Source organism: Anopheles coluzzii, chromosome 2, assembly GCF_943734685.1.
Source record: "Anopheles coluzzii chromosome 2, AcolN3, whole genome shotgun sequence".
NCBI classification, from domain to species: Eukaryota; Metazoa; Arthropoda; class Insecta; order Diptera; family Culicidae; genus Anopheles; species Anopheles coluzzii.
The window spans coordinates 20,293,832-20,309,843 of NC_064670.1; the positions used below are offsets into that span (position 1 = coordinate 20,293,832).

The window sequence follows — 16,012 nt, forward strand, 5'->3', positions numbered from 1 at the left end:
CACGTGCCCGTTTGAGAATGATTTCGCTCGCGTTCCCCCATGGGTCCGCACCACAGCCCGACGGACGGGGACAGTCTTAATGAGCATTGTAATGCCCCACCGTGCTCGCCATGTTCCGTGTTGGTTGGCGGAGACAGAACTGGACGAGACCACTAAACAAGCGTTCGCATCGCTTTGCCTACCCGAAACAGACTCCCGAAGCGGCCGCCCGAAGCGTTTTGGGCTAGCGGAGGTACGCGTGAAAACCACTATTTACGATATCAATCTAGCTGGCGATCCAGTTGCACTTGATTTGTCACCATCGATAAGATTGATTACATTGATGGCAAACGGCAAACGGTGCATGTGAGAAAAGCAAGGAAGTGCATCGGTTACTCCCGTTCAGGTTTGCCCTTTTTGGAGGACGTCATCATTTAGCGTATGTGTGCGTGTAATTGCTACCGACACGCCGCTCGCCCTGACTCATCAAATGGCGGTCATTAAATTGGCCAACGCATGCCGGGTGACAATTGGAAGAAAATCCACATCCACCGAAAGAACCAACGGCTCAAGCGGGAGATTCTAGCTGGAATCTAGCGGGATTTTCAAAACCATTCCCCGTTACCATAGCGATGACGATGACGTTTCCTGCCGTCACGCCACACATCTTTCTCCCGCAGTGTGCGGAATGATCGCGTTCGATGACGCACGATCACTACTAGCAACAGGGTGGTGAAGGGCAGGGAAAATCAGCAATTAGTTCTGCATGTTATCAATTGCAAAACTGTGAATTTACCCTAAAAGGGTGTTGTTTTATTTTGTGCCCTTATCCCCTGCTCGTGGCAAATGAATCACTCCCGTACATCTTCACCAAGAGTTACACTTTGTTGCGAAACTAACTGTTAAATCTCTTCGCATAAAAGTGCATTATTAGGAGGGGGAGTGGCCAGACACATAAAAAACCCCCCTCGGTCGGTCCAACTGCAAAGAGCAACAACATCCTTATCAAACAAGCACACATCCACTGCATTTCCAGGAAAAGTAAACGTTGTACTATTCGGTGTTTTTCACGCATTTTCCCTCCGATAAGTACCCGAGCCGACGGGCTGTCGTAAAGTGCAACCTGTCAACGGGCACGCTGGCAATGGCAAACGCAACCTTCCCCACCCGGGAACCAAAAACACGAGGAAACATGCTGATTAGCTGTCGCAAAAACAAATCGCACCCGGCGCGTTACGTTGTCCCGATGTGCGCAGGTGGCGCACAGGTTGGCGGGACCGGTTTGTTTACGTTTTCTGTCGCGCATTTCTGCACCCTTTTATGATAAGGGCCGGGGCGCGAAGAATGGCTAATTTTAATTTAATTACACGCGTGTTTTTGCGCCCTTTCTGTTTGCCCGCTGTTTGATGTGTTCGATCGCCTTCCAGCAGAACCCCCCGTTGTCCGTTCTGCGAGACTGCGCGGGCGTGCCTTTCCTCTTATCGAATCGGGTTCGGCCAGGCGGCTAATTGTTGGTTAATATCCGTTGCATCCGCCGGTGATGACACCGGACGAGCCCTCGGCCGGGTCTAACGACAGTAAAGATTGAAGGGATTTACCGATTTATCAGCTATTTACATCAATCGGTGCGAGGATGTAACCGTGGTACCCGGTTCGGTGTCGGTCGGCGTATGTAAACACGGCAACTTTTTCCCCTATCACCACCGCTGGAAAGTCGCCGAAGTGTGAAGTGTGTGTGAAGGGAGAATCCAGAACCGGGCGTTAGCAACAAAAAAATGGCAACCGAGGGAGGGGACACTATTTAAGTTCCGCCCGGCACTGGCACGACAGCTCAATCGAGTGCTAACCTCCAGCAAGTTCACTTACCGCATCTCGCGGCAGCGGCAGACAGGCACTCGCACCTGATCAGACACACAGATCAAGAAGCGCAAGCCAACCCACCGTCGGTCGTCGGACAGGTTTACAAAAACAGTCAGCCCCGGTGACGCGGCCACACATCTTATCAGCGTAACTTCCCGGGCCCCTCCCCCCAGCGGGTAATTCTAGACGATCCACCTCTAGACGGCGTGTGTGCGCGACGTGTCGCGTGGGGTTTAGTAAAACAACAGCAAAAAACCGGTAAGTAGTGAACGGCGTCGAATTTCCCATCGCCCGTTACGCGGAAAGGAGTGCGCGCGTACTAGCTGGTGATCACGGTGAACGGTGTGTTTGTGTGTGTGTTTGTGTGTGTGTGTGCGGTAAGGGGCACGGTTTTTATGAATGAAAACATTACGCTAACGCGCGAGCGCGCGCGCGCCTACTTTGTCGAGCGGTACGAGCAGATGGCGTTTCGTGCCGCTGTAACATCGTGTGAGTGCGGTACGGGTTGTGTGTTTACGCGTTTACGCTTCGGCGCTGTTGCGCTGTTGTTGGGAAAAAAGGTCGGCCCGCAGTACTTGTGGCGAAAGTGCAACCAGCTCGAGCCACGGTTACGTCAGGGGCGGGTCGGCATGTCCAAAACGGTTCCAAATGAAATTACTTTTCCACACACACACATACCGCAAGTACCCATCTTGGTTCCATTGTGCGTGCGAAGTCGGTCAGATTTGAATTATGATGGATACGGTTTGATGAGGGGCACCCCGCGATGATGATCTTCGATTAGTTTCGCGTCGTCTTACCACCATCAACGGACCCGCGCGTGTGTGTGCCTAGACTTGAATGGTGACCTCTTTCGAACGCATTAAACGCGCATTGGCCAACCCGGCTAAAGGGAAACCGTTCCCTTTCTGATTTGTCCTTACCCGAATTATGCTGCCAGTTTCGACACTCAGCTCGACCGCGGGAGAGCACCGTTCACTTTAGTGCGGAAAAATCTGCGGTTTCGCGGGTCACTGCATTTGTTTCTCCAGTGGGAGGGGGCATTTACTCACGCTCACACTGAGAAGAGGAGGAATTCGGCAGCATCAGCAGAAGAGAGAGGGAGATTAATTTAATTGAGCAACCGAGCCGCCGGGCCCAAACTTGGCGGGCTCTCCACTGTAATGCTTCACTCCAGCCGAGCGGTTTCATTAGCGTGCGCGTGAGTCTGCATGGCGTCTCGTGGTCACTTTGGAGTGGCGTTTGGAGGGAATTTGCACACACGCGAATTCCGATTCCGGCAGCACGTGGTGGGCGCATTTGGTGGTTCTCCTTTTGGAAGTGGAAGGTTCTGTCGGCGGTGCGTTTATTGCAACGGTGATTCCGCGCGCGAACGGTAGTCGTGATCGTCTCCGCGTGTACAGAGCTGATTGTGAGCAATTTCGGCTGCCGGTGTACAGTGACTTATTTTTAAAAACACTACTCAGAATAAGGAGTAATTAAAGCACGGAACAAGGATTGAAAAGTGTGCGAATATCGTGACGGTAGTGGCAATTGGAGTGGTGCTGTAATTGAATAATTGAGCCATAGTTTACGTGCCAGGTGGCACGTGCATTTTGAGAGCCAGTGCTATTAATAACTATATACAGTAAGTGTGGTTTTGTTTTAAGATCCTCTCCAAGTCTCGGCTTCTAGAACGACTGATAGGCGAAACACATCATAGATGTTGCGGGGCGGATCACGACCAAACCCATTCACCACCCTCCCGTGAGAGCATGACCTTGACAATGCGGTTCAGGTTTAATGCAAATAGTCCGCCAATCGGCCGTTAAATGCGAGGCGTGACTGGTAGCCAAGGTGGAGTTTGAGTGATCGGTGGACAGTAGTTTGATTATGTCCAGCGGGAGCCTAACGTGTGCCGTACCTGATCTTGTAGGTAGTTTCACTTTCAGCAGGTAACGCCTACCTGCAAGCAATCAGCGCAATGAGCGAACATAAATCCCGCGCTAAAAACCCGCAGGGATGGATATAAACAGCATGATTTATGTGAAAGGCTTGCTTGCTTGTTGGATTTTATTATTCTAAAACCATTCTGAAACGCAACATTAAGATTTTAGTAATTAATTCTCAAGCAAACCTCCTTCTCTACCACACGCATTTTTCTTCATTCAACCAACTAGCAAAACGATCAGTGATCCGTGGAGCCCATGAAGACATCAGGGCAAATTCACCCGATAATAGTAACCTTGAACTTGAGTCGCCGTGTTTCACTGCTCTTGCTGGTTTGCTGGGAGTTTGTTTAATCCCAACCATTATTGAACGGTCGTGGTTCGCACGCCGGCCCCACCGGTGTACCCACCGCAACCTTGCCCAGAACGCTTGGCAAATCAAACACCGTGCGCGCGCGCGAACCATTGTACCATAAAAAGGGGGCCATTGGCGTGGTCCAGTTCGCACGGCGTCCACCATACTATCAGTGGGTCGCCGTGACTGTGTCTGTGTGTGTGTGTTTAAGACGGTGGCACTGGGATCGATATGGTACGTGATCGTGCACAGATCGCACCACACGTGGTTTTTGATTTGGTTCTTGATTTCGGTTGCCTGAGCTTTGGTCAGGTTCCATGATCGTACCGTCGTAGAGCATCAGTAAGATTCGCACCGCTTTACCGTGCAGATCGGTACCGGTTGGAGCCTGGATACTTCCTTCCGAAGTAGTGTTGCACTGTTCGCTTCTGGTGCGGTGGATCATACCGTTCTAATCCATCTTCCATTATACATTATGTTTGACGTTACAGAGATGCAGCTTCTCAAATGGCACGGGCAGCTTATCCTGCTAAACTTCCTGATGTTCATGTCGTGGCGACCGTGTCGAGGTAAGTTAGAGTTGTTTAACAGAGTGTTGCTGGATGTTGTTGTTACTTAACCAAAGGCGAATCTTCATCCTCTATGCCCGCAGGACTGAACGTTCCCAGTTATGATGCCAACTATCGGGCAAATCCTACCCGTCGATCGGCTGTCTTCGCTCAACCATCGTCCTACTACGACCAGTACGCAGCGGCCGGTCCGAAACCGCTCACCGCCGATCAGCGTCGGGCGAAGCTGACCGCCCTCTCGAATCCGGACTTTTACTTCCCCGACGATCCGGAGGCGGATCTAGCGGAAGCGAACGAACCCGAACCGGCGCTCGAGCGACAGCGAGCCCGGCCGGCACCGGCAGCCGGCAGCTTCTCCTACAACGAGAAGGACAAAAATGGACCCTCGCACTGGTACCGGGTGGATGCGCGGTGCGGTGGCCGCTACCAAAGCCCCATCCTGCTCAACACGAGCAGCGCCCTGCTGGTGAACCGCAAGCGACCGCTGCGGCTCGACGGGCAGACCAACCTGCCGCAAACGATACTGCTACAGAACGATGGCCATTCGGCCAAGTTTACGTACAACTGGCGCACCGGCGCTGATCGGCCGGTGCTGCGCGGGGGCCCGCTGAAAACCAAGTACCTGTTCGATCAGTTCCACTTCCACTGGGGCGTCAACAGTACGGTTGGGTCGGAGCACGTGTACGACTACCAGCGGTACCCGATGGAGATCCACCTGGTGTTCTACAACGGGCTGTACGAGTCGTTTGCGGCGGCCCGCGAACAGGTCGACGGCATTGCGGTGGTCGGGCTGTTCTACGAGATCTACGACCATGCGGTGGACGAGCAGCTGAACACCTGGACCCGGTTCCTGCGCAACGTCGTCGAGCCGAACAGCCAGCACACGATCGAGTTCATCGACACGTTCCCGCTGTACGAGGTGATCGGGGACGTCGAGTGGCCGTACTTTTCGTACGAGGGCAGCCTGACGACACCGCCCTGCCTGGAGACGGTGACGTGGATCGTGGCGACCAAGCCGCTGCTCGTGACGGAGAAGGAGATGAAGCAGTTCCGCCGGCTCCAGTCGCCGACCGGGCTGATGGTGAACAACTATCGCCCCGTGCAGAAGCTGAACCATCGCCGGGTGTTCCTGTACTGAGGTGATGGTGACGGTGGTGGTGATGGTGCAATTTGACTGAGAGCTGTGCATGAATGGGAACACACACAGCCGCAGACCCCGCTAGCTCCTCCGTAGCGATGAATACCAAAGGAAAACTGTACTAGAGTTTAAGGACTTTTTCTTACCTGACATTTCGCCTCCTACTGCACACGCGAGCGCGCAGCGTGTGCAGCGGGCAAAGTATTATACATTAGTGAAATACATTATTTGTTTTTATCCAGTGCATTACGACCAGTGGTGGTAGATGTGTATTGTTTGTAAAGAAAACACATTTGCTGGGTGGCTTCCAAATAGTGGGCGGCTGCAGCCTGGAGTTGTACATATTCGATAACGGATTATCGTTGGGTGATCATGCCATCTGTACAACGATGTTCTCCTGGGTTAGTTTCCAATGTAAACAGTATTATTCAGCGCTTGCCAGATGTTTTTTTCCCACAGTACAGCTGCATAAATATACGACAACTGTTAAGAAAAAAAGACATCTCGCAAGTGTTAAATAATGCTGTTAATGCCTCGGTAAACAGTTTTAACAGAATCAGCCGACCCTTTCACAATACATAATTGAGAGTAGGTGAGCAGAGCCGGTATATGGTTAGTTGAGCCCACAAAGCGATCACAGGATAGCGAACTCTATTGAAGCGTTGAACGAAGTTTGGCGATTCGACAGTTAAGGCTACATCGGTAACAACTTACTAGCGAGCGTGGCGTAGACTACCGACCTCGGGCCCCCTTCCCCTTTCGTAAATTATGTTAGGCCGTCCTCAAGGACACGTAGAAGAAGGCGGTAGACCCAAGCTCAGATGGCAAGATGATATGGAGGCGTCAGACCAAAGGCGCAAGACCATGAGTGATTTCGGATCGCTCATGATCAAGTAAGTAAGCCAGATTCTATTTAGTATATACATTTTCTTATCCTAACTAAAGTCCATACTTACTCCGCTACCATAACCTGCACCTTATCTATGTATAAACTTGTATTATAACTGTTACAAAACTGTGTCAAAATAGCAGTAGCAACACGACATTGCCTACTAGGCTCTACAACATTGTAACTTTGCGCGTGCTGATTTTCCGTATTCATAGTGTTGCGCCGTGTACACCGCGTACCTGACATGCATAGGACCAACTGCAGGAAGGATTTCATTTTATGACAAAAAACAACATCACGCCAACATCAAACCAATGGAAGCGATTAGGATTGTACTTTACAATGTTGCTGCTTACACGTGCAAATATATTCGAACAATTCAGCGTCACTGCCACGGGGTTTAAAAATGTGTCTTAGTCAAAAGCTTTCTGCACACGTTCCAGTGTGTACTTAGATTATGAAAGCAGCAAGAAATAATCCATCGTAGAAATACGCTTGATGCTCGCTGTACGTTATTGTTCTTTTTACGTGATCCAACACGAGTGAGAAAGTCGCGCACTTAGCTGAAGATTGAAGCTTTGCTGTTAATAAATGGTAGGTTGTATGTTTCTTACTAAAGGGTAAGAAACGATCGGTGGAAGTTGTTAGTTTGTTTGGTAAGCTACTTTCTGATGGCGTACTGTAATTGCGATCTCTTTTCTTGCCCTACATTTTGTTGTTAAACAAATAAAAAAAGCTTAGCTTAAAGTGTTGTTAGAAACCCTTGAACAGGATTCAAGCAGAGACTAGCCATATTTCGAACACTGTTTGTAGCTCTATTTTTTTAGCTTTAATGTAGTCATATTTATTTATTTATTTATTTAATTAATTACTTAATTGTGAGAGGGGCGGTCCCGTGGTACAGTCGTCAACTCGTACGACTTAAGAACATGCCCGTCATGGGTTCAAACCTAGAATGGACCGTCTCCCCGTAACAAGGATTGACTTATCCGGCTGTGTGGTAATGAATTAAGTCTCGAAAGCCTGTATAGGCCGGCATGTCCGCGTAGGACGTTACGCCAAATAGAAGAAGAATTTTGAGTATGATAATGTGGAGATCTTTAAAATTGCGTTAAAAACTATCACGAACGTTGGCAGCTGCTGTTATCCGAATACTAGTGGACATTTTGTACGTAGATGAAATTCTAAGGTCTTGCTAGTCTCCACCAATCAAGCCGGAATAACCAAGCTGTATAGTGTTCGAGTGATCCGGTAGATAGATGGAGTGATCAGGTTTTTTTCTGAAATTGTACTAGTTGATTTTGCAAAGTTGTTCACTATCGATGTTTACGACAGTGATATCGTTCGGGGATGCAAAAAAGGTGAAATGTTAGATGGCAGGATTTCCCATTTGAACTATTAGCTAACCTTTCTAACTGGGCATACTGGGTTATTACGTAGATATCCTTATAAATTACGATCATACGTCCTAGCAATCAAACCAAACGAAGGTCATGCTGAAAGGTTGGCACTCACCTTCATAGATGCATATCCTATCATCTGTCAACTTTTGCATGAATGGTGTGGATCAGCATGACAACAAAACAGCTCTAAACACTTGATAATTTCACCATCGTCGATAAATTAACGACCTCGAACTACGGTTGCCTGAATTCCCGCAAGTGTTCTTGTTTTGTTAGTTATCATCTGTACACCTGCGCTAATGTTGACCCAACATATCGCGCAGGAGAAACGGGCGAATGCTAGCTCCGTTCATGTTTTTCACCGCCACCGTACGGCGACACGATCCTCTTCATCCCTCCGTAACATCATTCCCTCTCTCTACCCTACATCCAATACACAGATGTTTTGATTTTGGCCAAACGAACCATTTGCTGGGGAAAGCCAAATATTGGCAAAGATTTGTGGAAGATCGAACCTGCTTCTATCTGCTTCACCTTCCAACCTCCTCCCCCGTTTTCCCATCGTACAGATGTTTTCGATCGATAAATCGATCGATTGTTTTTCGTAAAAAAGAAGAGCCCAGCTTTCTGGAAGGTTAAACAGTGGTAAGTAAATCCGACCATGGTGGGATATGCTGGTAACGAAACATCGAGACATTTTTGTGGATGTTTTGCACCAAATGAAACAAAACCACGCTCGGAATAGCCGGAATACTGATCGAGGTTAGGGATGCTTCGAAAGGTATTTGCGTACGTTGCCGCTGGGAACGTTGCGATCTAGAACGTTCATTCTTGCACACGCGAAGTGGGTCGTGTTGGATGGGAAGGGTTACCCCTTACGCTGTTGTTGTTCTTCCGAAAGCAAACGAATAAAGCTGTGCCTCAGTTGTATCAATAGAGCAGCACATTAAGAGTACAGCTATCCCTTGCCGGATGGTGGAAAATTCCACGTGACAGTAGCACAAGAATGTTCCAGTGAGTATGATGGAAGATGGGTGGGGCTAAGGGGAAAAAATCATATTTACACTTACGCACTCTGTTACGTGTAGCATCGTGGCGGAGCATGCCCCAGAACAGACGGAGGTAGCAGCGACCTGTGACCCGTGGAGCAATTTTGAAATCATAAAGCCAACGATTTACTGTCTCGACTAAATACAAACACACTGGTTGGTGGTTTTAAAAGGTCGATCGGTGGGTGGCCCAATCTATGTCTAGCCGCCCAATCGATAGTGGGACGGTCGTCTGATGCTTATTTGGTTAACCCTGGCAATGGCAACGAAACCAATAACGAAAATTATAGTGCATCTTATTTCAAGTTCATGTCTGGAGACGACACAATGTCGTTGGTTTGGATGAAAGCAGAGTGTTTAGTGTTGGAGTTTTTACATCTATTTAAACTTATTCGTCTATGTTATGGGTGTTTCAAGTTGATGAACATGATCGTCTTAGATTAATCTATTTCGGTAGAAACGACCGTGGTCCTAGTAGTCGATTATTTGAAGCACTGTCGATCGTATACGATCACTACGGTAGGGTGAGGCATACGCTTAGAACCTCAATAGCATTTGAGCTGTTCAGATTAGATACAATGATAGTTGTTGGGACCTTTTGGTAGGAAAGTGCCCAACGACCTGTCATAAAGAGAAGGTATCCGAAGAGCGCCAAAACATCCGAACCGATAGGAGCCGAACTGATCGGAAAAGGCATAAAAGGAGTGGTGGGACTTGAAGATTCGAAGCTCTTAAAATAACCAGCGGGAAAAATGACTAATAAATGCTTGGCAATGACAATTCTATCCGTTTTGGTTGTGCTAGTTTCTAACAATAGTCATCGAGTATCATCGAGCATTTCCAACATTAGATGTAGCCTAAACGTGTAATACACTGTTCTACCGTTAGCATAATCCATTGGGATGAATTGTGGTGGGGAGGATGTTACACACGCGATTCTAAATTTCTTTTTTTTACCAATCTGATCCTAGTAACCATTGTTTATCCTTCCACGTCAAAATAAGAAATTTCTGGAAACACGACTTATCAAGTCCGAACGGATATTCGGGTAATCGTGTAAGGACAAATTTAGTATAAAAGTAGGCCATATTTTCAATAAAGATAGATTCAAACGCAGTAGCTCTTGGAGTTTAGAGGTTAAATTAATCCCGAAACAGGACAGAGCCCCTGGATTTCCGAGCCAAACCCACCCTTCCGTCTGCATAGGCTTCCCAACCTTTGGATTAGAAGCAACTAGCGGGAAGCGGGACTGGTCAGTAGGCAAAGTATCAAATACTCTGTCCACAATTGCTGTTTGTTTCTCTTTCGCTACGACCCTGCAACTCTTGCTGAGGGCCAAACCTTCGCGTGGCCTGCCCGAGAAGCTCGGTTCGTAACAACCGGTTGATGATCGAAGTTAGTAATGATCGTGTCAATAAATGTCTTTTCTTATCAAATAAGCTTAATAATTATGTTTAAAAAGTGGAACTAAACTAGTATTTATTTAGCTCTCATTACAATACGCTTCTTAATATGCTACCAATAAAATTCCAAAAGCTTTTATACACCTTCCCTAAAGGTTGTGCAACCCTGCCCGTCGAGGAGGAGGGCAAATTTGCCCAACGTGATGTAATTTAATTGTCCTCATCTAAAAGGAAAGAAGAAAACATCGGTTATCATGCTAATTAAAATGTAGCACTTAAAATATTGCCGCTCATACCGGATCAGATCCGGTTGCACCTGGGTTAAGGCTTTTTTCGGGGGATTTTATGAACATGTAATTATTATCTTTGTTTTAACCTAGCACACCACCAAGAAGCATAGTAACAGCATGCTATATTGCACGTGCTGCAGCGTATATCTTAATTGCCGTTACAAAACGTCCTCCCCAGGTACGTACGACGAAAGGTGGTCGAAAGTGGTTGGGAGGGAGCTAGTGGCTATCCGATATCCGATAGTGAGCGACCTCGTGCGGAAACCCATCACCAATCGCACCAGATACATCGGGGGGGTTGGGGCTGCTGAAAAGTGGAACATTTCCCTTCGTCCGTAGTGTGACAGTCCGTGTGTGTGTGTCTAACGTTTTGCAGCGGCAGAAATACAATGTAATGCAGCGCAATTTATGTATTTATTTTTTGTGATAGTTTCATTTGAATTTTTCATAATAAACGGAAGATACAGAAAAAGCTCTACGCGTTCATGATCCATCCAGTGCGTTTGCATTACACAATCGGAGTTTATTTCCCCCCTTTTTTTGGCTTCCTACACCATTCAAATGAAAATCACACGTCGATAAAAGAAAAAAAGTAGAACACAACAATTGCCCCGCCCCAATTAAGCATAAAAAGTGCTCCACTTCGCATTGCACATATTACAGTTGACACTCTACGTAGATGTTGTAATATAATCTACAATAATTTAATTTTAGAAAAAAAATGCCATTTTTCCGCCAACACTGTCAACCACACTGTAGATCGCGCGGGAAGATCGACCCGCTGCTTCCATCGACAATTTTGTCACCCTTTTCGTGTCAAAGCGGCCTTCCCCGTGCTCTAAGCTATCAACCGGCCTATCGGCCACCGTATCTCCAGTGTGGAAAGCTAACGTAAAACGCAAAACTGGACACCGACGGATTGTTGGGTACATAAAAACCACATTACCACCGGGCGCTTCATTCTGCAGCAGTCGAGTGAATCGAGCAATTTGGGTTAGAATAATAAACGCTTCAAACGTTTCACACCGCATCAAAGCAAAGCACAAAAAAAACATACAAACGATTCCGTACCGAGTGTCTGTCCAAGTGTCCAGCACAATGGGTGTACGGCAGCGGCAGTGTTTGGTCTACGGCGGACTGTTGCTAATCGCCGTCGTCGCTACCCTCGTGCACGGTGAGTTTTCCTACCCTGATGGCTCAGCGTGGGGTCCCAACGAACACACTTTTTGATAGCAAATATGCCCTAACCCCTCTCCCCCTCTCCCCCCTGAATTTAGGTGACTTTTCCTATGAAGATCCGGACCGCTGGGCCGAAACCGATCCGGACTGTGGCGGTATGCGCCAGAGCCCGATCGACATCGTGCGGTCGGCGGCCACGCTACCATCGCTCGACCATGCCGCACCGCTCCTGCTGGAGGGTGGTGCCCGCAAGCCCGTCTCGATCGTGGTCACCAACAACGGGCACACCGCCCAGTACACGTTCCACTGGAGCAAGGAGAGCGAGCGGCCGACGCTGATCGGCGGTCCGCTCCCGTTCGGCGCCCCGTACGTGCTCGAGCAGCTGCACTTCCACTGGGGGGCCGATAACGGGCGCGGCTCCGAGCACACGTTCGACGGGGTGGCGTGGGCGGCCGAGGCACACTTTGTGTTCTACAAGCAGGAGTACGGTTCGTTCGACCAGGCCGTCACCCAGCCGGACGGGCTGGCCGTGGTCGGTGCGCTGTACGAGGTCGGCGGCGATAAGGTGAAGCCGGGTGCGAAGTGGGCCGTGCCGCTGCCAAAAATACGCCCCGCCGGCTCGACCACTACGCTGGAGGGCGGGGCAGTGTTCAATCTGGATTCGGTGGCACCGGGCGGCTCCTGGCTGCGGTACTACTCGTACGCCGGCAGCCTGACCACGCCGCCGTGCGCGGAAAGTGTCACGTGGATCGTGCGCGACGGCACCTCGCCGATCGCGCAGAAGGATCTGGACGAGCTGCGCAATCTGCGCGACTCGGCCGACCAGCCGCTGGTGGACAACTTCCGCCCGGTGCAGCCACTGAACGGGCGGCCGGTCGTGCGGTACGGATTCTAGGACCTTCCCACTAGCACACCCAATTCGTTCGCCCGTCCTACGCAGCCCGGTACCGGCCCAGATGCTGCCCGGTAGTAGTGTAGTAGAACAACAGCAGTAGGACTGCGCACGTTTGTGGATATTAGAAAAAAAAAACGGGGACATTAGAAGAAAAAACAAAGCGATATTGACCACGGGAATGTTGACGGGCGTGTGTTTAGTAGCAGTGCACAAGTGACAACGAACTAGAAGTGTGAGATACGGTTGGGGCACAAAATACCCCGGTCCCGGTGAGGCATGGGTAAGCGATAAACTGGTTATGCTGTCTAGCAGCAGCAGCAGCAGCAGCAGCAGCAATTCACATACCTAGGAGTCCCACCCACCTTCCGGGAGTACGTGTGTGTACGGCGGTGGTGGCTCATAGTGCATAGTGCCTTAGGGTCTTAAGGCTCTCATTTTCACGGTCATACAGGGCAGGGTGGTGGTGTATCGGGAGCGTTTTTGGTGAACATTGGAACCGTGTGCTGGAATGGGTGGCAGCAGGAATGGGCTTTTGGAATGCGAACACGGCAAGCAAAAGGGTAAAGTGCCACTGCAAAAGGACCTAAAGTGATCTCCGCTTCCGGGTTAGTGCAAACGGATGAACGGAATTGTAGCGAATTGTTGTTTTCTTTTCTTCTTCTAAGGCTCGTGTGCACGCGGTTTGTTATGATCATACAAGCAAGTTTTAAATAAAAATACACCTTCAGCAAGCATTGGGATAACTGTGTTTTTATTGGATGATTTTAAACTGACCGTTAAAGATCGCGATCATAAGAATTAGGCATTATATTCACCAAAAACAAAGCTAATTTACCTTTTGGCCACTGGCGGCAAAAAAGATCACTCCGAAACATGGTGTCACAAGCATTTGCCATTTTATTTGCACAACAGAAAAGTGGCGCGAAGGTTTTGTGTCCATTCCACCTTGTAGCACAACCTTGAGAACCTTTTTCCCTTACGTTTGCGCTTGCGCAACCGACATCCTCGCGTGTTTTGCATACTTTCGCCCCGTTGCGCCCCGCCCCGAAATTTGTGTCGCGCTAGCCATCCAGAGAGGAAGCAGTCAGGCAGGGAAGCAAGCAAAAAAAAAGATCAAAACAAATAAAGGGCGGCAAACCCCACCCGTCACCGTTGAGCGGTGCGCAAAGACTAACACACAGCAAGCGCCGCCGCACTGATTCGGAGGGCTCGCGCGCCACCCAAACAGACGCAACAAGAGAGCTATCTCCCGCGAAGGTGGCAGCAGCAGCTGTTGCTGTTGTTTTGTCAGTCAACCCCCGGAGAGTGCTCAGCACAGTGCAGAGCTGTTGGTGTGACCGACCGACCGACCGACCGGCCGAACCCCGACCCCACACAGAACAGAACTCCAGAACGCTTTAAAAACAGGCTTCCGGAGGACGACAGCATTCAGAAACGGTGCAACCCTCCACCGGTGCGGGACTCAGCCACCCTTAAAACACCCAACCGACGGTAAAGAGTAAAAGCGTACCCGGATCTTTGAAATAGGTCGCCGAAGCTAGCGACAACGAGGCGTGGCTTTGGACAGCAGCGTGCTTAGAGTAGCAGCAGTAGGCTTTGGCTTGGGCTTAAACTAGTACTAGATCGATTCCTACGTATTTGTCTATGTGTGCAGGAGTAGCGACAATGAGTGCGCTGTGTTTGTCACTTTTGCTGGCCTGTCAACCGGTCGTGTTCGCGAGAGGTAAAGGGCACCATGCCGCCATTCCGGAAGCGTGGGAGAAGCTGCGGTTGCTAATGTACTGTATCTCTCCCACCCTGGTTTTACGCAGGTTACGCGCAGGAGGATGCGGCCGGTTCGTGGCACCCGAACGAGGTGAGTTACGATGAGACGGAGGTGAAGGGAGGACGCAGCAATCAACAATCCTGGAGCTACACGCTGAGCGATGCGCTCGGTCCACCGAACTGGCCGATCGTTGCACCGGCCTGCGGTGGCCAGTTCCAGAGCCCGATCAACATCAACACGTCCCGGGCGATAAGGGTGAACCGCAAGGTACCGCTCGAGATAGTCGGGCTGCGCAATCGGCCCACCTGCATTACGGCCGAGAACGAGGGCTACTCGGTGAAGTTTACGCCCAAGTGGGGCTTCCGGACGCGCCCGATGATGCGCGGCGGACCGCTCAAGACGGCGTACTTCTTCGAGCAGATGCACTTCCACTGGGGCCCGAACAATAGCGAGGGCTCGGAGCACCGGATCAACGGGGAGCGGTTCCCGCTCGAGGTTCATCTCGTGTTCTACAACGGGCTTTACCAATCGCTGGCGGAGGCAGCCGGTGAGGTGGATGGGCTGGCAGTGGTTGGCTTCTTCTATGACGTCGTGCCCGGCTCGTCCAGCTTTTCGTTCAACTCGTGGTCCAACTTTTTGCCCCAGGTGCGCCAACCGGGCGCAAAGTTTGAGATATCGCCGACGCGCTCGTTCTCGCTGCAGGACGTGGTTGGGGCGATGGGCTGGTCGTACTACTCGTACGACGGTAGCCTGACGACACCGCCCTGCCTGGAGACGGTCAACTGGATCGTGTCGAACAAGCGGCTGTCCGCGACGGAGCTCGATATGAGCCGGCTGCGATCGCTGATCACCAAGCAGGGAAAGCAGATGGTGCTGAACTATCGGTCGCCTCAGCCCCAGAACACGCGGCGTGTGTTTTTCTACTAGAGAAAAGCGTGTGCAGGGGATGGGAAGGTGGAAAAAGCCACCCCAACCCCTCCATCTACAACTCACCCACCTCACAAGCGGCACTGCACCATTACCATGTAGGGGTGCAGTGCGAAGAACGCGGAACAGTGCTGTAACGCATGTGCTCCGCGGCATTGCATACTGTTAGGCGTAAACGGTCTGTCGAAGAAATGTTAGGCGTTAGGCGTAGTTTGTGTTGCGTCCGATCGAAGGGTTAAGTGTGTATCGTCGGTACCAAATCATTGTTCCTTTGCAAATATGTACAATAAATGTTGTAAAAATGCAATTTTCGTTATTTTATTTTACTGTTCTTATGCATCTTAATATTGTGATATGGCCGTTACATGAAATAAAGACAACAA

General features: G+C 49.9%; 3 protein-coding genes across 3 annotated transcripts; all 3 read left to right on the plus strand.

The window, feature by feature from the left end:
- The first annotated feature begins 1,796 nt into the window (after positions 1-1,796).
- Positions 1,797-6,078, plus strand: LOC120951193 (carbonic anhydrase 13-like). Its single transcript, XM_040369755.2, has 3 exons — positions 1,797-2,097; positions 4,614-4,691; positions 4,775-6,078. Exons 2-3 carry the CDS (start codon positions 4,616-4,618, stop codon positions 5,827-5,829), a joined length of 1,131 nt encoding a protein of 376 aa, XP_040225689.2. The 5' UTR covers positions 1,797-2,097; positions 4,614-4,615; the 3' UTR covers positions 5,830-6,078.
- Positions 6,079-11,553: 5,475 nt separating this feature from the next.
- Positions 11,554-13,671, plus strand: LOC120953300 (carbonic anhydrase 1-like). The gene is made up of 2 exons (XM_040373102.2): positions 11,554-12,037; positions 12,141-13,671. Exons 1-2 carry the CDS (start codon positions 11,962-11,964, stop codon positions 12,935-12,937), a joined length of 873 nt encoding a protein of 290 aa, XP_040229036.2. The 5' UTR covers positions 11,554-11,961; the 3' UTR covers positions 12,938-13,671.
- A 461-nt stretch (positions 13,672-14,132) lies between these two features.
- LOC120949495 (carbonic anhydrase 7-like) lies at positions 14,133-15,930 on the plus strand. The gene is made up of 2 exons (XM_040366824.2): positions 14,133-14,660; positions 14,749-15,930. Exons 1-2 carry the CDS (start codon positions 14,582-14,584, stop codon positions 15,627-15,629), a joined length of 960 nt encoding a protein of 319 aa, XP_040222758.2. The 5' UTR covers positions 14,133-14,581; the 3' UTR covers positions 15,630-15,930.
- Positions 15,931-16,012: the final 82 nt, after the last annotated feature.